The following is a 21,644-nucleotide window of genomic DNA, read 5'->3' as shown; positions in this document are numbered from 1 at the left end:
ACCAGGAGACAATAAAGTTTAACTGGGAAAATGAAACGAAGTCAGTTTAATGTTTTCTAAACACTATCTTTGTAACAGATGCTACTTGTATTCGGAAAACTGACATAATTTTTAGTCAAGTAGAATTATTTCTTTTATTATTATTATTCACAGCTTGTGGGATCTTAGTTCCCTGACCAGGGATTGAACCCATTCAGACTGCAGTGGAAGCACAGAGTCCTAACCACTGAACTCCCAGGGAATCCCTCTTTTATAACTTAAATTAATATCATGAACATGTCACCAAAGAGGGCAATGATTTAAATGTGTGCCACATACTTCTCTGAAAAACTTGATAACTCAATTGTCTGGAAGTTGCTTTGAAAGCTTATTAATTCACAGTTGGCCAATTCAGAATTTATAACTGTAATCTTGAATGGGCAGGACTGTTAACTTCCTGCCATGAAGTAATGGTTGGCTATTATGATTTATATTTCTCAAGTAATTAACAGTGGAAATACACATGCAATCTCCTTAAGATAATCAACTTTTTAAAACCATTTTGAGCAATTTCTTAGATGCTGCTCATAACTCCTGGGAAATTTAGAAATGTTTGTTGTTACTATATGTTGTTACATGTCATTAAAAAAAAAAAGAGTGCACGAGGGAGCTGTGGCGTAATGGCAAGGACACTGCTACCCAAGGCAAGGGCCCTTTGCTCTGTGTCATGGGGAGGGGCAGACTTTATTTTTGGGGGGCTCCAAAATCACTGCAGATGGTGATTGCAGCCATGAAATTAAAAAACATTTACTCTTGGAAGAAAAGTTATGACCAACCTAGACAGCATGTTAAAAAGCAGAGACATTACTTTGCCAACAAAGGTCCGTCTAGCCAAGGCTATGGTTTTTCCAGTGGTCATGTATGGATGTGAGAGTTGGATTGTGAAGAAAGCTGAGCGCAGAAGAATTGATGCTTTTGAACTGTGGTGTTGGAGAAGACTCTTGAGAGTCCCTCGGACTGCAAGGAGATCCAACCAGTCCATTCTAAAGAAAATCAGTCCTGAATATTCATTGGAAGGACTGATGTTGAAGCTGAAACTCTAATACTTTGGCCACCTCATGTGAAGAACTGTCTCACTGGAAAAGATCCTGTTGCTGGGAAAGATTGAAGGCTGGAGGAGAAGGGGACGACAGAGGATGAGATGGCTGGATGGCATCACTGACTCTATGGACATGAGTTTGAGCAAACTCTGGGAGTTGGTGATGGACAGGGAGGCCTGGCGTGCTGCAGTCCATGGGGTCGCGAAGAGTCGGACACGACTGAGCGACTGATCTGAACTGAACTGATGGGTAGGGGTGGAGGCAGAGTTTTCAGTCACACCACCTCGCTTCACCGAGTATTGTCTGCAGACCCCCAGGAAGGTGGCTGGGCATGTACACTGTCTTACCTTTATCTCTGTATCCTGAGAATGGAGATAATAGCTCCCACCTCATGCATGGTTTTGAGGATTAAATGAGATGATGCACGTGAAGTTTTTAGCGTGTTCTTGGCACACAGGAAGCACTCAATGACATAGTAACTATTAGTATTTTATTACTATTATCTTGCAACCCACTCCAGTACTCTTGCCTGGAAAATCCCATGGATGGAGGAGCATGGTAGGCTACAGTCCATGGGGTTGCAAAGAGTCGGACATGACTGAGCGACTTCACTTTCTGCAAATAAGTTGATACGGTTATATTTCAACACTTATAGGGAAGCATTTTTGTACCATTCTAGGCATATAGTGAATTCTGTTTGCTTTGTTTTTTTGTGGTGCAGCTTGCAGAATCTTAGTTCCACGACCAGGGATTGAACCCAGCCCCGGCAGTGAAAGCACCGAGTCCTAACCACTGGACCACAAGGGAATTTCCAAGTGGTTTCTTTATGTGCTTGTTTTAATAACAAACTAAAATTTTTTTTAAATAAACTAAAAAACAAACAAAAACACATTGCCTTAAACAATTTTCTAATTCAATCTATTAATGGCCTTTCACCTGATTTCACTGCACTATTACTTTGAGGGTTGGTTTACACAACTCTTTCACATCATATTTAAAGGGAGATATGAAAGATAAAAGGGGTTGTGTTAGGGGAAAAAGTGATTTCTGAGAATTCTGAGACTCTGATCTGATGTATTAAATAGCAAAGGGAACCACAGGGCTTATCTGCACATCACGTAGACCATTGGAGGAAATCTCTGGAGAGTGTGATACCTTCACAGATAACGCGTGGTACACTTGGTCACGGTCCCTTTGTTACCACGCTTCATCTTGTTCCTCCTCTGCTTCCCCTCTCTCTGACTCCGACAACAGCTGGGAGGCAGGAGGGGCTCTGGGGCAGAGTGTGCAGCAGATCAAGTCCTGTGTTTCAGGAAGGACCATCTCGGGAGTGTTGGAAGTTGGCAGTGAGGGAGCCACACGTTCATCACCCAAACAGAGAGAACACAATACTGATTTCTGTCTTTGGATTTTTGTTCCTTTTGAGTGTGAGAGACAAAAGAAATGAGGACTCATTTTAGTACAGACTATTTCTAGAGAAGCAATCATTTGTCATATCTGAAAAATTCCCAAGCGGAATTCTTGGGTTGGGCTTCTAACAAAGAGAAATCAAAGTATTAAGATTTGCCTGTAAATGACAGGACTTTCTTAGGGCTCCATCATAGCTTTTGAAGCCAGATGAAGCAATGTCTTACAAGCAGCTAATTCCACAGAAGTCTCAAAACCCTTGCGTGTTACTTTCATCTTCGCTCTGGGAGTCTGGAACCCAGCAGCAGTACAATTTTGCCCCCAAACTTGGGGGCCCCTTTCCTTCTGCTCTCTTTTTTCACCTTAATGAATTTCTGGCTGCCACTGATGTCTCTGGGAACCAAAGGCAGATTGCTTGTGGGCAGGGTCTGTGCCTTGTTTACACGTGTGTAGCCATACACCTTAGCACAGCATTTGGATTCACTGAGTATTTGTAGGCTAAAAGGAGGTGTGATTATAAAAAGTGATTTTAAAATATTGTTTGGAATGTGATTGGGAAAGCTCACAAGGCTCTGGAAATGGAATGTGTGGGACCTGGCCCCGAGGTGTCCTACAAACTGGTCAGATGTTATTAATATTATTCTACCCACCATTCATTTTCTAATGTCCACACACACCCTCAAAAGATCAGAGGTTGGCAGACATATGTAGAGTATGATAAATCAGAGAGAATACATACCCACACTTATTTGAACCTTCTTCCCACCACGTTCTTTTCAACAGGGGAGGAAATGAAGCAAGATATACAAGTCAAAGCCTCCTTTCTACTCTTCTTTCCCACCTTCTCCTATGGTGGAGATGCTTAGGTGTTAAATGACTCAAAAGAAAAGGAGATTCAAATATAGGAACAGGGGACTTCCCCGGTGGTCCAGTGGTTAAGCACGTCCCCTTGCAATGCAGGGGACGCAGGTTCCATCCCTGGAGGGGGAACTAAGATCCCACGTGCCTCGGGGCAACTAAGTTCACACGTTACAACTAAAGAGTCCGTATACCCCAACGAAAAAGATCCTGCATGCCGCCACTAAGACCCGACACAGCCACATAAATACATTAAATAAATATTTCTTCTTTAAATGTAGGAACAAAGGAAGTCTAACCCGGGAAAAGTCACTGAACCAGCTGGTGCTGCAAAGGGCAGGGATGGGAGAACCCAGGACTATTGGTATGATGTAGGCAGCAAGAGCCCTGAAGGGGTAGGATAACCCCCGGTTGCTTCTTGGAGGAACTAAACCTCAGAAGAGTCAGAAGGAACCAAAAGAATGAAATGTCCAAGTCTCAGATACTTACGGACTGGTGAAGGGGAGTCCCATCCAGGTAATGCAAGGGGCAGAGATGGACAGTTAGCTCCAGTGCCATCATGGCAGAAGATGTGGGCCACAGAGCCACATATGTGGGCCACAGAGGAGTCCTTAAAATCCATGACTAGGTATGAGCCCAAAGCCATGGGAACCATTCTCTGAAATGAAGCTAGTCCAAGTGATAATACAGACAGCCTGAGCCTTCACTAGTTCAATATCAGCTGGAGCAAGGGACCCAGAGGAGCCAGGTTTTCTTACCCAGGCCACCTGGAAGTCAAAGGACTGTAGCCAAAGGAAAAGAGGACCAGAGGGCAAATATATCTGCTAAATTAAAAGACACTTGTTCCTTGGAAGGAAAGCCATGACAAACCTAGTCAGCGTATTAAAAAGCAGAGACATCACTTTGCCAACCCAGGTCCATATAGTCACAACTATGGTTTTCCCAGTAGTCGTGTATGCATGTGCGAGTTGGACCACAAAGAAGGCTGAGGGCTGAAGAGTTGATGCTTTCGAACTATGGTGTTGGAGAAGACTCTTGAGAGTCCCTTGGACTGCAAGGAGATCCAACCAGTCCATCCTAAAGGAGATCAGTCCTGAATATTCACTGGAAGGACTGATGCTGAAGCTGAAGCTCCATTACTTTGGCCACCTGATTCAAAGAACCAATTCATTGGAAAAGACCCTGATGCTGGGAAGGATTGAGGGCAGGAGAATGGGCAACAGAGGATGAGATGGTTGGATGGCATCACCAACTCAATGGACGTGAGTCTGAGCAAACTTTGGGAGACAGTGAAAGACAGGGACACCTGGCGTGCTGCAGTCCACGGGGTCACAGAGCATCAGACACGACTGAGCGACCGAACAGCAAGCACCAGGGAGTGAGTCTGAGGGGTGTGAATGCCTTCCTCTGCTCTGACACTCCCAGGGATACAGGGACTACACTTCAACAGTAGTAGCATGAAGACTCCAGAGTTCAAATTCAGGGGAGTTTCCCAGTGACTTGCCCTCAGGACTTTAAATTCCCCAGCCACTCACCGACTCCCCACCATACTCCTCTGCCTCCTGCGATAGTAAGACTATCTTTTAAAGTCATTTAAAAAAGAATATGAATACCACAAGTTATTAATGCCTGTGATTGTGATCTAGAGAAACTGACAAGTTAGAAATTTGCAGTGTGAAATCATTCATTCACTCAGCTAATAGTAGTAGAGGGCAACAGGCTACAAACAACTTAAGAGATACAGCAATGAATTATAGGAGGACTCCTTGAACTTGAGGCTTCAAATGAATATAGTATTAATTTCCCCAAATCATTTCATGTAAAATACCCAGTAACCTTTTAGTGGTTATCTAGAAAGATTGTTTTTTTCTTCATTTTTGTACATAGAGACTTGATAATAGAATCTATTTGCAAAACAAATGGTCAGGGGGAGAAAAAAAAAAACAAAACTTCAAAGAATCCAAAACTAAAACTCTCAGCTAAAAACAGAATCTTATCTGAAATATACTGACATAATGGAACTGAAACAACTGAAAGAAACCCCTGAAGTACAATTTATTTCTTAATTTTCAATAATATGAAGAGAAGATAGTGGCGAAGATAACTCATATTCACTTGCATTTGTGTTGCAGTTTTAAAATCATTTAAAAATCAAATATATTTTATGCAAGTATTAAATGCACATAATTTAAAGAATCAAATCTGCAAAACTTATACCAAAAAATATCAGTCCCTCGGCCCACTTTTCCCACCTAGATTCATCCACAAAGGTAACCGCTTTCCATTCTCTTAGCTGCGTTCTTCTGGCATTTACTGAATAATATCCATCTTGTATCTCTGGAGTCAGCTATTTCAGACACTTTGCATTTCCTTTCAGTTGTGGCAAAGACTTCACTCCCCAATATTCCCACTTCGTGGTTGATATTCAGATGGTCAGAGTGGAAACTATCTGAGTTGTTTCAATACTGCAAAGTACTCCTGGTATACTGGTTGGTACAGGAGCTTTCTCAGCATCCCATCCTTGTCACCCCGGATGCTCCAGTTCCTGTCCTGGGAAACCCTGGACTTTCCCAGGACCCAGCAGCTGCGGGGGCCTCCAGAGTCCCTACTCTGGTGCTTTGACCACTGTCTATTCTGACGTCCAGTACTTGTGCTGTACTCGTTATTAATTTCTAATCTTCTTGCCCTCCCAATATAACTGTCTCAATTTTTTACTTAATTCAGATTTGGGGTGCTCATTATTATGTCTTTGTAAGTATCACTGTATAGCCAACTATGATTACGTTTCTTTCCTTGTACAATTTTCTGCTTTTATTGTGGTGAATAATTTCCTGGTATTTTGACATGTTTCTTTGAACATCCAAATACTATAAAATATCTCCTCTATATAATTTTCCAAGCTGTCGGTTATATTTTCTCCTCCCGATAGTGTCTCTTTTGGAGTCTTACGTGTTCATATTCCACCCTAACCTGACTGCACTCTTCTTCAGATCTACTGAACTGTGTCCTGTGGAATTGAATTTGCTGCAATCTCGGAGACTCTCTTTCCTAGACCCATGGGCTTTTTTGGTTTATTCTTTGTAGTGGAGCACATGCTCTGGAAGTGTCCCCAAAAAAGATGCTTTGGAGATAATTTTTTAAAAAGATTTTGCATGTCTGAGAATGGTTTTTGGCTAACCTCACACTTGATTATTTGACTGGGTATGGATCCCTAGGTTTCAAATCATTTATACCAAGAATTTCCAAATCGCATTGCTTCCAGGATTCTTATTCGGTGATTTGATGCCATTCCAATTCCCTTTTCTTCATAGTCTTTTCCTCTCGTGGAAGCTTTTAGGAATTTCTCTTTATCCAGCATTTCTCAGTAATCTTCCATGGTAGACATGAGTTTGTTTTTGCATTCCTTGGGTTGAATACTCAGGTTTTATCTTCTGGAGTCTTGGGATGTGAAAATGGTTTTTTTGTTTGTTTGTTTGTTTTTGCATTATTCTTCTTTCTTTACTGTCTTTTAAAATTGAGATATACTTCAAAAGCCATACAATTCACCCACTTAAAGTGTACAGTTCAATGCGTTTTAGTATATTCACCAAAAAACCATCACCACGATCAATTTTAGAACATTGTCATCACCCCTGAGAGGAACCTCATACCCATTAGTGATCACTCCCCATTCTTCCTACCCTCTCAATCTAGCCCTGGGCAACCACTAATCTATTTTCTGTTTCTACAGATTTGCCTGTTATGCCATTTCATATAAATGGGATCATACCAAAGACAATCGTATAAGTGACTTATCACTTAGCATGTTTTCAAATTTCATCCACGTTGTAACATGCACCGTACCTCTTATTGCCAAATAATATTACATCAAGTGGATATACCACGTTTTATTTATTCATTTTTCAGTTGATAGACATTTGATTTGCTACTATAAACATTCATTCACACGTTATTACATAGACATGCCTTTCATTCTCTCAGGTTTTGACCTCAGAATTGAACTGCTGCATCATATGGTAACTGTATCATCTCTTTGATAATTTTAACTCGGTTTTCTCTGCCCTTTATTTCTGGAATGGCTATCAATTATCATACCATTCAGGTATGACCTAAATCAAATTCCTTATGATTATACAGTGCAAGTGGGAAATAGATTTAAGGGCCTAGATCTGATAGATAAAGTGCCTGATGAACTATGAACAGAGGTCCGTGACATTGTACAGGAGACAGGGATCAAGACCATCCTCATGGAAAAGAAATGCAAAAAAGCAAAATGGCTGTCTGGGGAGGCCTTACAAATAGCTGTGAAAAGAAGAGAAGCGAAAAGCAAAGGAGGAAAGGAAAGATATAAGCATCTGAATGCAGAGTTTCAAAGAATAGCAAGGAGAGATAAGAAAGCCTTTCTCACCAATCAATGCAAAGAAATAGAGGAAAACAACAGAATGGGAAAGACTAGAGATCTCTTCAAGAAAATTAGAGATACCAAGGGAACATTTCATGCAAAGATGGGCTCGATAAAGGACAGAAATGGTATGGACCTAACAGAAGCAGAAGATATTAAGACGAGGTGGCAAGAATACACAGAACTGTACAAAAAAGATCTTCATGACCCAGATAATCACGATAGTGTGATCACTCACATAGAGCCAGACATCCTGAAATGTGAAATCAAGTGGGCCTTAGAAAGCATCACTACGAACAAAGCTAGTGGAGGTGATGGAATTCCAGTTGAGCTATTTCAAATCCTGAAAGATGATGCTGTTGAAAGTGCTCAGTATGCCAGCAAATTTGGAAAACTCAGCAGTGGCCACAGGACTGGAAAAGGTCAGTCTTCATTCCAATCCCAAAGAAAGGCAATGCCAAAGAATGCTCAATCTACCACACAATTGCACTCATCTCACATGCTAGTAAAGTAATACTCAAAAATTTCCAAGCCAGGCTTCAGCAATACGTGAGCTGTGAACTTCCAGATGTTCAAGCTGGTTTTAGAAAAGGCAGAGGAACCAGAGATCAAGTTGCAAACACCCGCTGGATCATGGAAAAAGCAAGAGAGTTCCAGAAAAACATCTATTTCTGCTTTATTGACTATGCCAAAGCCTTTGACTGTGTGGATCACAATAAACTGTGGAAAATTCTGAAAGAGATAGGAATACCAGACCACCTGACCTGCTTTTTGAGAAACCTATATGCATGTCAGGAAGCAACAGTTAGAACTGGACATGGAACAACAGACTGGTTCCAAATAGGAAAAGGAGTACGTCAAGGCTGTATATTGTCACCCTGCTTGTTTAACTTCTATGAAGAGTACATCATGAGAAACGCTGGGCTGGAAGAAGCACAAGCTGGAATCAAGATCACTGGGAGAAATATCAATAACCTCAGATATGCAGATGACACCACCCTTATGGCAGAAAGTGAAGAGGAACTCAAAAGCCTCTTGATGAAGGTGAAAGAGGAGAGTGCAAAAGTTGGCTTAAAGCTCAACATTCAGAAAATGAAGATCATGGCATCTGGTCCCATCACTTCATGGCAAATAGATGGGGAAACAGTGGAAACAGTGTCAGACTATTTTTTGGGGCTCCAAAATCACTGCAGATGATGACTGCAGCCATGAAATTAAAAGATGCTTACTCCTTGGAAGGAAAGTTATGACTGACCTAGATAGCTTATGCAAAAGCAGACATTACTTTGCCAGCAAAGGTCCATCTAGTCAAGGCTATGGTTTTTCCAGTAGTCATGTATGGACGTGAGAGTTGGACTATGAAGAAAGCTGAGCGCCAAAGAATTGATGCTTTTGAACTGTGGTGTTGGAGAAGACTCTTGAGAGTCCCTTGGACTGCAAGGAGATCCAACCAGTCCATCCTAAAGGAGATCAGTCCTGGGTGTTCTTTGAAAGGACTGATGCTAAAGCTGAAACTCCAATACTTTGGCCACCTCATGCGAAGAGTTGACTCATTGGAAAAGGCTCTGATGCTGGGAGGGATTGGGGGCAGGAGGAGAAGGGGACGACAGAGGATGAGATGGCTGGATGGCATCACCTACTCGATGGACATGAGTTTGAGTGAACTCCGGGAGTTGCTGATGGACAGGGAGGCCTGGCATGCTGCAATTCATGGGGTCACAGAGTCAGACACGACTGAGTGACTGAACTAGACTAACTGATCAACTAGACATTGGCTCTCTGAATTTATTCTCTTTATTCTTACTTTTTCTTCCTAATTTGCTATCTCCTAGTCTTTTTGTTTTACTTTTGGGAAATACTCATATTATCTTACAGCCCTCATCCTGAATTTATTTCACCATTTACACTTCAACTTTTAACTTTTGAGAACTCTTTCTTGTTTACTAAATTCTTTACTGGAATTTTCTTAATGGAAGCAGTCTCTTCTCATCTCTGGGAAAGCAGTAATTATTTTGTAACTCTGCCATGTATTTGTCTGGGTTTGTTTGTTTGTTTGTTTGTTTGGGGATCCTAATTTCCCTTTGGTTTTTGTGTTCTTGTTTTCCGTTAACCAGTATGCATTGAGAAACCACCTTGTGCCCGCAGGCACTAGCTTTGGTACATCAGAACAAAGGTTCCTGCCTTCGTGGGACCTACAGTCTTTTGGTCTCTGCATTTGGAGGCTTCCTTCACATGTCTGGTGAATTTCCACTTGAGTGCTTATTATTTTTTAAAATAAAACTTATATAAAATAAAATGAAGACATTTAAAGTGCATAGCTCAATGAAACTTTACATATGTATACAGCAATATAAGCACCACTGAGATCAATATATAGAACATTTCCGTCACCCAAAAAGCTTGCCTGTGCTCATTCTCAGTTAGTGTCTCCTCTCTCCCCACAGGCAACCACCATAGATGCATTTCGCCTCTTCTGTAATTTCCACAAATGGTATGTACTCTTTCGAGCCTGGCTTCTTTCATTCAATATAATGTCTTTGGGATTTATCCATATTACAGTTAAGTCCCCTACATACGAACTTTCAAGGATGCAAACGTGTGTTCCATCAATGTCAAGTATGAGTGAAATTGAAGTTCACCCTCCACCTCTGCTGTCGTGGATCCTTCAGCTCCACCGTCTCCCTCCTCTTCTCCCCTCTCCAGTTAGGGACTTTTCTTGCCTGTTCCTCGATGCCAGTCCCTATATGCCAGCTGTTATACTGTATGACTGGACTTTTCTAGGTACTGGAAGACTTAAAATGGTTTTTGTCTGTTATGTATTTTTGGTATTAAAGTATTATAAACCGACTACAGAATAGTACTTGATAACCAATTGCCTTAGTTGGGTACCAGGCTGACTTTGTTGGTCTTATGAACATATTGGACTTTCAAACGTGCTCTCAGAAGGGAACTTGTTCATGTGTAGGGGACTTACTGTACATGTATCAGTAATTTCAGTTTAAAATTCCTGTGTATTTCATTATGTGTATATGCCACAACTTGTTTTTTTACTATTAATGGATATTTGGGTTGCTTCCTGTTCTTTTTCCACACTGCAGGTTGCGGGATCTTAGTTCCCCAACCAGGAATCAAACCCGGGTCCTGGCAGTGAAAAGTGTCAAGTCACAACTGCTGAACTGCAAGGGAACTCTCTATTCATTTCAGAGAGTAAAATATATACAAAAATGTTTCTGGAAGCCCTGTGTGGATGGGTCTTAAGAGACAAAATGGCTCCACAGTACAGCAATTGGACTGGTCAGCTGGAAATGTGGCTTGGGACCTGCAAATATCATTGTCTGGAGCTCTTTTCTCTGGGGGTTTTTCAGTTTCTCTAAAGAAGGCCCAGCTAAGATGTGTGAGGCTGCCAGTATTCTGGACCTTCAAGTCTTACCACTCCAGTACGGAACTTCACTTTGCCCATTTTTTGTTCTGGGTTTCACTCTTCTCTCCAGGTCTTTATTTCAGTTTTTCAGAAGACAAACTCCTTTGGCATAATTACCAACGGTGAGTGAAGGGGATAAGTCACCACCTCATTTTCAGGCTCCTCCATCTCACCTGTCTCTGTGGTGTCCTCCATTCAACTGTCAAGTGATTCTGGGGGTGGGGGTGGGGCAGAATTGGGTTTCCCTTATCAATGTATCACTCTGCAGACAATTAGGTTTGATATCCCTCTGACTTGTTAATCCATTTCTCTTTCCTCCATACACTTTCCTTCTTCATCTGCTATGGTTTGGGGCAACCTACCTCCTGCTTTCCTCAAAAGATGAGTCTGTTTTTCTTTCTTGTTCTTGCTATTTTGGGGTAAATGCCACAAAAGAGGGACCACTGATTCAGTGGATCTTCCACCTCCTGGCCCCTCCTGTGTTGACACTAATGGCGCCTCACCACCAATTCTGAGGAGGACAAAATTCTTAAAAGTTGCTCCTGCTTCTCTCTTCAGGTTCACCTGTAGCAAGCCTCTTTAGACAAGACCCACACAGAGAGACTTACCTGGTGGTCCTCCTGTGCACAGTGCTCCCACTCAGCCACCTGCCCTGTTGAATTCTCTCACGCTGCCGGGAATCTTCCTCCCTCAAGACTGCTCAAATGTCACCTCCTCCACAAAGACTTCCATGGCTTCTCACCAAAGTCCCCCCACATACATCTATGATTTGCTGCATTGCATGATCATTGTTTTCCTCACTGGAATATGAGACTCTTGAAGTTTTATCCCTTGAGTGTTTTCACTTCCTTTTTTGACAAACCAAATAATAGTAACGCTTGTGGAATGCTCACTATGTATACTATGTGCCAAGTACTAAAGACTTTATATTATGAACTCACTTCTCATAACAACACTATAAGGTGGGTATTATTGTCATCCCCATGTTATATATGAGAACACTGTGATACAGAGGTATCCTGCTCAATTCTATATAATAACAGTAGAACAGATATCTGAATCCAGGCGATCTGGCTCAGAAACTATGCTCTGAACCTGACTTTTGAACTAAGTAGTGACTACCAGGTATCTGTTGAGTGGCTTAATTAATAAATGAAGGTATATAGGGGAAAATGAAGGCCTTCAACAGAAGTCAGACAAGCTCAGTTTTACAGACAGCTGCATTCTGAAGCGAAGTAAAAGTTTGATTTCATTGACTTTGTTCTCTACGCAGCCCAAGCCATGAAGGCCCAAGGAAAGAGGTAGAGGGAAAGATTTCTGTTGTCCAGTGTTATGGACCAAACGTTTGAGTCCCCTCAAAATCCATATGTTGAAGCTCTAAAGTGAAAGTCGCTCAGTCATATCCAATTCTTTGCGACCCCATGGACGAATTCTCCAGCCCAGAATACTGGAGTGGGCAGCCGTTCCCTTCTCCAGGGGATCTTCCCAATCCAGGGACTGAACCCAGGTCTCCTGCATTGCAGGTGGATTCTTTACTGTCTGAACCACCAGGGAAGCCCATAATCCTGCCCCAAGTGTGGCTGTATTTGGAGACAGGACCTCTAAGGAAGTAATTAAGGTTAAATAAGGTCATAGGTGTAGCTTTCTAACAGGATTAATGTTCTTAAAAGAAAAGACACCAATACCGCCCCAACCACCAACGCATGCATGAAGGAACAGAAACTGAATTTGCCTTGATTGTGGGCTTCAAATCTCCAGAACTGTGAGAAATTAAATTTCTGTTGTTTAAGTCACCCAGTCTGTGGTATTCTGTTACAGCAACTCAAGCTGACTAATACAGTTTCTAATGCCTGATGTTTGGAAAACACAGATATTCCTTCAGTGTTTTCAGAAACCAGCTGCTTTAAATGTTCTCTGTCCCTTGAAACTGGATTTGACCTTCCTGTGATTTGCTTCTTTGTCTGACTTTGGTTTTTGTTGAAAGGAAATTTAAGACTCCATCCAATCTGGCCTTCTTTTTACCATAGGTATGTCACTATTTGATTTTCTATTTTTTCCTTCAATATTTCTTGCAACTACAGACTTTTTGACTTTTCATCACCTTGGCTAGCTAGTTTCTCAGTCTATGCAGAAATTCAATTTCTCTTTTTTTAAAAATATTTGGCTGCACCAGGTCTTAGCTGCAGCATGCTGGATCTTTTTCATTTCAGCATGTGGGATCTAGCTCCCTGACCAGGGCTCAAGCCTCAGCCCCTATACTGGGAGTGCCTGAGTCTTAGCCACTGGACCACCAGGAAGTCCCTCCATCTCTCTTCTTAAAAATACTTATCGATAATAAATTACTGATATCAGCCATGTTTACCTTAGTTAATAATGCTAATATATTTTCTTTCCTAATGGTATTTCATTTGGAACTCTGCTATAACTGTGGAGTAACACTTAGAGCCCTCTAAAAGATTTCAAGTTTCAGCTGTTTGTCTGAGGGCTTTAAAAAGAACAAACTTTTTAATTATAAAAATTTCCAGACCCAGGAGTAGAAAGATTATAGTTTCACACAGATCCAACATTATCAAGATTTTTGCCATACTCACTTCATCTATTCCTCTCCTTTTTTCTTGGCTCACATATTGCAAACAAACCTAAAACATCAAGTTATTAGACTCCATGTATCTCAATATGAATTTCTTAAAAAGAAGACTTTTTTAACAGAAACACAATTCAGTTATCTAATCTAGGAGAATTAACAATAAATCTTTTGTTTGCATGCCTTTGAGTGAAACTATTCATAGACTTTTGTACTGATACTATGAAAAAGCACGACATTAGTATAGCAATATTCTGTAGACTCCAGTTTTACAGTGAAATTTAGTTATGTGCAAGGTGTTGACCTACCATCCAACTAAAGCTGAGCTCCAGAAGGCCTGAGACAAGTCTTAAAAATACACAGGATCAAGGCTGCAGTCTTTGTACATTATTTTAATAAAAACACACTATTGCATACAAATATACAGATCTCAAGTTGTTAACACTCAAATTCAGAATGCAATAAAGTAGCTTTTTAAGTTTTCTTCACTGAGACAGACTTTCTTATTCATGATTATTAACACATAATGAACAAGAGAAGTACATTATTTTCCAACCTCATGATTAGTAAATTCCTCTGTAAAGGAATGAAGGTATATAATCGTTTGTAAGAAAACAGCTGGCAAACTAGATGGCCCTGGCTACATTGTATTAATGTGAATAAGAGAAACAATAAGAGCTAGAGAAACTCTACTTAAATGTTTAGAAGTATAGGCAATACTGCTTTCTCAGACTTCTTTCTACCAATCATTATATACTTGATATGTAAACATTCTCAAATGTAAAATAGTTCAATATGATTGCATCTGTATTTCTTCCACAGTAATGTTTAATGTATTAATCTGATATATATTTTTGAACTGGATTCATCTACAAAAAATAATGAGAAATCCTGAAAAGAAATAATTAGTTCCCAGTCAACTTATGTTTAAAAGTTAATCTATGAAAAGCAAAAGTGTGGGTAAGAAACGCCAGCTACATAGCAAGTTTTATTTCTAAGAGAAATTCTTACACAAATAATCATCTTCTTTGTCTTACAAAACAAAACCAAAAAAATTCTAAAATTAATCCCACAAATTCAAATTAGTGGAACTTAGTGTAACAAAGTCAAAGCCAGTCTTGTCATCTGCATGTTAATTTGATAAATCAAACTGCCTTGGGGGAGGTACCCAAGAAAACAACTGTATCTGCTACTGTGCAGAAATGATGATGACTTTCAGCCCTTAAATAAAGATAACTGTTACAGCTCTTTTTTAAACAAAGACGTATATCTGGGAAACGCAGTGGAATATGTTACTTCTGCAATTCCACAAAAGCTGTAAGGCAGCCAAGTGCTGATGGTATTTAAGGACAGTAAAAGTTTGTACTCTTAATGACTGTTGACAGGCTTTGTGCCAATATTCAAACAATATGCTTTTCATGGACTACAGATGAAAATATTATATCACACCCCAACATAGCGTTACTATATTTGTATTAAGGAATCAATAGTTATCTGCTGTTTAAACAAAGTCTTGTCCAGGCATTAGGCTGTAATCTAAATGTTGACAGTGCCTAATTTCACCTCTTAAGATGAACAAAAAGGGCTTATGTATCAAGATTAATTCTCTTTGGCCGCAACGGATACCATTTTCTCTGGGGGCAGTCTTTAGTTCTCTTTCTTCTCAGTACCAAGTCAGTAGCTGTCCTAGTAGAAGTCTCTGCTGGTGTGGTTTCTATTTGTGCTATAAAGCTCTCGGGTTTAACATCTGGTTTCCTACAGCAACTGGAAAAGACTTCCTGGTGGACTCTCTGGAGCTGGATAATAGGCTGCATCTTTAACACTTGGGAAAATCCATCTCCTTGTTCAATTAATGCAGGTAAGGACTTAAAAAACAAACAACGGTAATACTTAACATTAATCTCAGGCTGAAACACAAACACACAGAGATAAGTACAATACTCAAGTATTTAAACTGTTCAGGTCAAGCCTTTTTCTAAAACCTTACTTTTAGGTCATAGATAATCAATATTACTTTAAAATACCAATTTTAGCTGAGGAATTTTAACAAAAAGCTAAAGCTAAAAAGATGTATTCTATTCCTATTTTATAATGCCTAGTAGTAAAATAAAACTCTAGTAAAACAGGAGGTAACGGGGACTTCCCTGGCAGTTCAGTGGTTAAGAGTTTGTCCTTCCAATGCAGGAGGTGCAGGTTCGATCCCTAGTAGGGGAACTAAGATCCCACATGCCTCACAGCAAGGTGAAAAGATTAAAACACACACACACACACACACCCCCACCCACCCACCCACACCCACACATACCCACAGAGGAGGTAACAGAATTTCAGAGTTAAAAAATCTAATGTCTGTAATTCTGTATTTTAGGATAGTGCAATTTTAGAAATCTTAGAGGATGGATCAGCACATTTTTCCTATAAAGGCCCATAGAATAAACATTTTAGGCTGTGAGGGTCTTTACATTTGTCACAATTATTCAACTCTCCTGTTCTAGTGTTAAGAGGCCATGCAGGCATACATGCTCAGTCACATCCCACTCTTTGCGACCCCTTGGACTGAAGCCCACCAGGTTCCTCTGTCCATGGAATTTTCCAGCCAAAAATACTGGAATGAGTTGCCATTTCCTACTCTAGGGATCTTCCAAAACCAGGGATTGAACCCGTGTCTCCTGCATTGGCAAGCAGATTCTTTACCACCGTGCCACCTGGGAAGCCCCAAAGAGGCCATAGACAATAAGTAGATGAAAGTACATGGCTCCGTTCCAAAACAATTTTATTTACAAAAACAGGTGGCAGGCTGGGTTTTAGCCTGGCCCACCACAGTTCGCCAACGTCTGATTAAGAGCATGCTGTGAGAGAAGTGTGAGTACCAGAAAATCATGGGATCAAAACACATCACAAAAGAAGGTTACAGAAAGTAATCAAAACAGAGGAGATCCTGAAGGAGTTTAAAAATAATTTTCATGTACTAGAAATCCAAATGTTTTTGTTTGGGCAGAATACATGTCAAGAACATAGACAATTTTATTATTATAATATTAAAACTCCAAGTTGGATATGCAGTTGATGGAAGAAACTTTCACATACTGAGGTGTGGGGAAGTCACTCTGGTTTATACATGATCTAGTTTGAACCGTGTGCTAACTCAAACAGCCTGTCTTACGGCCTGTCAAGCATACCCGTACCTCTGCTTTCACCATGAAAGAAAAGAATGTGCTCATCACCCAGTTACACAAAGGGCGAAGGCACGACCCACTGCAGTCACCCAAGACAGTGAGCCCCGAGGGGAACTCAGGAAGGGAAAGCCAAGATGAAGCATTCTGTGATTGGATACACAGGCTCCCAGATAGTTAAGATGCACATTTAAGGACATATTTCAATGACCCCAGATTCTTGCACCTTCCCATACACAGAAAAAAACACTAAAATCATTAACTTGAGACATCTGTTCTTCGCGCTTAGCAGTAATCTTTTACCAAGTCGCAATCTTGACAACATTTTTTTCCCCAGCCAAAAAATTCATATAGACTGGCTCCTCCCCTACCACTTTGGAGCAGTCCCATCAAAGCTACTGAGAAGCTCTTTCCTGGGCTATAGCCCTTGGTTTGACTCTAATAAACCTCTTCTGCTATTCCTATTATATATTATTTACTGATTATTTGCATCAATACAGTATAATACAGTGGTTAAGAGTACATGTTCTGGAGCTAAACATCCAGGGTTTAAATCCTGGCACAATTATCTGTTTGGGCAATCTACTTAGCCCCTCTAGTTTCCTTATCCGTAAAACAAGGAAGTAGCAGTACTTCTCTCAGAGGGATAGAGTAAGGATTAAATGAGGTAATACAATATAAGTAAAACAGTTAGACGGGGCCTAATTCATAAATGCTGACTAAATGTTAGTGTTATTATCCAAAATTGTTTGATGGATTTCTAACTCTCAGAACTCAAAAAATATAACCAACCTTTAAAGAAAGTTAAGTTAAAGTGTTAATCGTTCAGTCGTGTCCAACTCTTTGCAACCCCATGGACTATAGCCTGCCAGGCTCCTCCATCCATGGAATTCTCCAAGCAAAAATACTGCAGTGGCTAGCCATTCCCTTCTCCAGGGGATCTTCCCGATGCAGGGATGGAACCCAGGTCTCCTGCGTTGCAGGCAGATTCTTTATCATTTGGGTCACCAGGGAAGCCCAACCTTTAAAGAAGCCAGGTATAACACTGGCACACAGTAGGTACCTAAAAAATGGTAATTATTCTGAATGTTACAGTCATTTAATAACTTCATTAAAGATCTATTTAAAAGACTACTGAGAATTCCTATTACAACAGACTAAGACACATATGAATGCTGAAAGCAAATACCTAGCTACACATGTTATTCACTTATAATTTAGTAGGTAGTTACCTTCATGGCTTCACTGATCTCCTTAGCTACTGCTCCTCCTCTGCATCTCAAGTTTTCCAACCGAGGGGCTGCAAAGAAACCACCAAACAATATTTTAGGCTTTTTAATCTAATACCAAGTCATAAAAGACAAGCACGTGCTATCTGGACAATAATCTGTGAGGACTCTTCACCTTTATTTAACAAGAAAATCAGAGGTTATTCTATATAGAAAACAGAAGATAAGTGAAATAACATACTCTATTTATTTGACTAGAATAAGAAGGGAGGAAATAATCTTAAAAGAGTGTGGATAATATACCAATACAAAGTACAGGATGTTGAAATGGTGAAAATTAGGAAGCACAATGTATCTACAAATGAGATGGCCTTATTAAAAGTGTTACATCAAAATAATTCCCTACATTAAAACATTGGAAAGTGTAAGGATTAAATTCAATAGAAAATATTATCTCCCACTTTGAAATTCCACCATAATTCAGATTACATTCAGTAGTTCAGTAATCACATCCACTTAAAAAGAATTCAGAGATCATACAGTCATACTGTTGCAAGGCGATGGGGAACATAGAATGGATAAGACAAAAACAGAAATATGAGAACTATGGAGAAAACGGCGTTTCCCAGGTGGCACAGTGGTAAAGAATCCAACTGCAGATGCAAGAGACATGGGTTCAATCCCTGGGTCAGGAAGATCCCCTGGAGGATACAATGGCAACCAACTCCAGTATTCTTGCCTAGAGAATCCCATGGACAGAGGAGCCTGGCGAGCTACAGTCCATTGGGTTGCAAAAAGTCAGACACGACTCAGTGACTCAACAGACAGAAGATATGTGGTTGACCTTTGTGGATAGATTCAGAGTAAGAATCAGTGAAGTCTCTCAGTCGTGTCCGACTCTTTGTGACCCCATGGACAGTAGCCTGCACCAGGCTCCTCCATCCATGTGATTTTCTAGGCAAGAGTACTGGAGAGGGTTGCCATTTCCTTCTCCAGGGAATCTTCTCAACCTAGGGATCAAACCCAGGTCTCCCACATTGTAAACAGAACGCTTACTGCCTGAGCCACCAGGGAGTAAGAATAAAGACAAGCAATCTAATTAAAAATTTAATATTCACATAATTTCTTATCACTGTAAAAAAGCTTTTAATATACAGTGTGGCAATAATAGGAAGTATTTAAAAATAATTTTTATTAATAAAAATGAGATTCCTACATTTTGTGTGCTTCTGTTAATTCAGTAACATTTGGTTCTATTAAAAAGACAAATCTTCCATTACATATTTCCCATTAGCTTTGTTCTACACACTGTACCAAAATCCTTTGCAAGCAAAAATGTTGAAAATTTCTAAGTAATTCATCTTTTGAAAAAAGGGAGTAGGAAAGTTGTAAGTGGATCTAAAACATTTCATAATCAGATTGATAAAATGCAACTCTAGTTGCAAAGACTTTTTTAGTTCAATTTACCTTTCCTGCATATGTAAATTAACAGAGATAGAAAGAATATTTGAAGAAATATGATGATTAAGTCAGAATGGTGGCTACCTCTGAGAGCAGCAGAATATTGACCAGCAAGGAATATAAGGAAACTTTTTGGGGTACAGAGTGTCTGTAAAATTGGGAAGCAGAATAAATATGTGTTAGTTACATTTGCAAATAATATAGTCAATATCTTCTTTTTTAACTTCAAGTTACCTTTTCAAGTAAAATTTAAAGCAATGGATCTAACTGTTAACATGTAAAAAATGAAATAAATAGGATATTTTCCTGATATTTCCAGATTTTTGGACAGTGTGACTATATTTACTGTACATATGAAAACATAATGGGCACATTATTTGAAAAGGTACTATTTAAAAATAGGTTTATCCTATGTTAAAGAAGTTGTGGTACATATACACAATGGAATATTACTCAGCCATAAAAAAGAACACATTAGAGTCGATTCTAATGAGATGGATGAACCTAGAGCCTATTATACAGAGTAAATAAGTCAGAAAGAGAAAGATAAATATCGCATATTAATGTATACATATGGAATCTAGAAAAATGATACTACTGAAGAATTTATCTGCAGGGCAGCAGTGGAGAAACAGACAGAGAATAGACTTATGTACATGGGGAGAGGGGAGGAAAGGGTGAGAGGTACAGAGAAAGTAACATGGAAACTTACATAACCATATGTAAATAGATAGTCAGTGGAAATTTGCTATATGTCTCAGGAAACTCAAACAGGGGCTCTGTATCAACCTAGAGGGGTGGAATGGGGAGGGAGATGGGAGGGAGGTTCAAGAGGGAGGGGATATATATATATATACTGATGGCTGATTCAGGTTGAGGTTTGACAGAAAATGACAAAATTCTGTAAGCAATTATCCTTCAATTAAAAAATGAATAAATTTTTAAAAATAAATATATTTTAAAAACCATAAAAATAGGTTTATCCTATGTTTCCCAACTCTGCAGACAGTATCTAGATCCAAGCAGCAGTTACATACTTTAATATGTATATATGTGTACAAGTTCATCAAGCTGTGCACTGTATATTATAGCTCAATACATACAAACATACACATAATATTGAACAAAATCTTTTTCAACATTTACTCTAGAAAGTTGTATTCAGTTCAGTCACTCAGCACGTAGTAACACATGTAACTTAACAAAAAATTTTCTTCTGCAAACACACACTGATGGACAATAGCTGTTTTCCATCTGTTGCACAAGCAATAACAATGTAAAAAGTGCCAAGTAGTTTGGGATTGCATGTAAAATGGAGTTAGGTCCCAGGCTTGGATAACTACAAACAGATTTTCATACATGAATGTTTGGTGCTGGACTTAACTGCGTTTAGTATTCTCGGCCCCTGACTATAAAATGCCAGCTATGCCCTCCCATTAGTGCTGTAAGTAAAAATTTCCCCCTATTTTTCAAAGGACCGCTAGGGGGCAGTACGGCCCCCGCAGTGAGAACCATAGTGTTCCTATTTTTCAGAATTTTCTTGGGAACAAGAACCTTATTCTCTTAGTCTTGGACTCCCTCCTGCTGAACACAGTGTCTGACTTGTAGAGTAGGTGCTTGAAAAGTATGATGGATGAAGGCTATGACAAAGTTTGCCATGGAGGCACAAAGGTGAGGTCAATGCAACAAGGGAATTGAAAGGCGAGTAAAAACTTCATAGATGTTGTAAGAGCTATGTTATAACATATGTTATAGACTAAGAAGATTTCATACTGGGTGGCTGGGGGTGAGTGGAAATAGGAGGTGGGTGGTAGAGGATGTGCTATACCAAAACAAGAGAATAAATCAAGAAAGAAGAAAACACAGGAACCAGGAAACATGATCCAAAACAGAAGTAAAGGAAATTCCCAGGATGATGAGGAAAGAAACAGATGGAATGAAAGCTCTTCAGCAGGTCTAAATAGCAAACAGTCCAGATTTGAACAGGAAGACAAAAGGCTCCCAGAGGAAAACCTCCAAGAAAAAAGGAA

General features: G+C 39.9%; 1 protein-coding gene across 4 annotated transcripts in view; it reads right to left on the bottom strand.

Moving 5' to 3' along the window:
• NSL1 (NSL1 component of MIS12 kinetochore complex) overlaps positions 1 to 21,644 on the bottom strand; it is a 70,217-nt gene that overhangs the window by 19,627 nt on the left and 28,946 nt on the right. For 2 of the 4 annotated variants that reach the window (XM_055583007.1, XM_055583005.1), the window contains 2 exons: positions 18,157 to 18,224; positions 14,128 to 15,616 (listed from right to left, as the gene is read on the bottom strand). In XM_055583007.1, the coding sequence (XP_055438982.1) occupies positions 15,338 to 15,616; positions 18,157 to 18,224 (347 nt within the window). In that variant the 3' untranslated portion in view covers positions 14,128 to 15,337. Of the gene's footprint in view, positions 1 to 14,127; positions 15,617 to 18,156; positions 18,225 to 21,644 lie in introns of those variants that run through there. The other 2 variants (XM_055583006.1, XM_055583009.1) reach the window with 1 other exon arrangement.

Source organism: Bubalus kerabau, chromosome 5 (assembly GCF_029407905.1).
Source record: "Bubalus kerabau isolate K-KA32 ecotype Philippines breed swamp buffalo chromosome 5, PCC_UOA_SB_1v2, whole genome shotgun sequence".
Lineage (NCBI taxonomy): Eukaryota > Metazoa > Chordata > Mammalia > Artiodactyla > Bovidae > Bubalus > Bubalus kerabau.
This window is presented reverse-complemented; position numbering and strand designations above follow the sequence as displayed.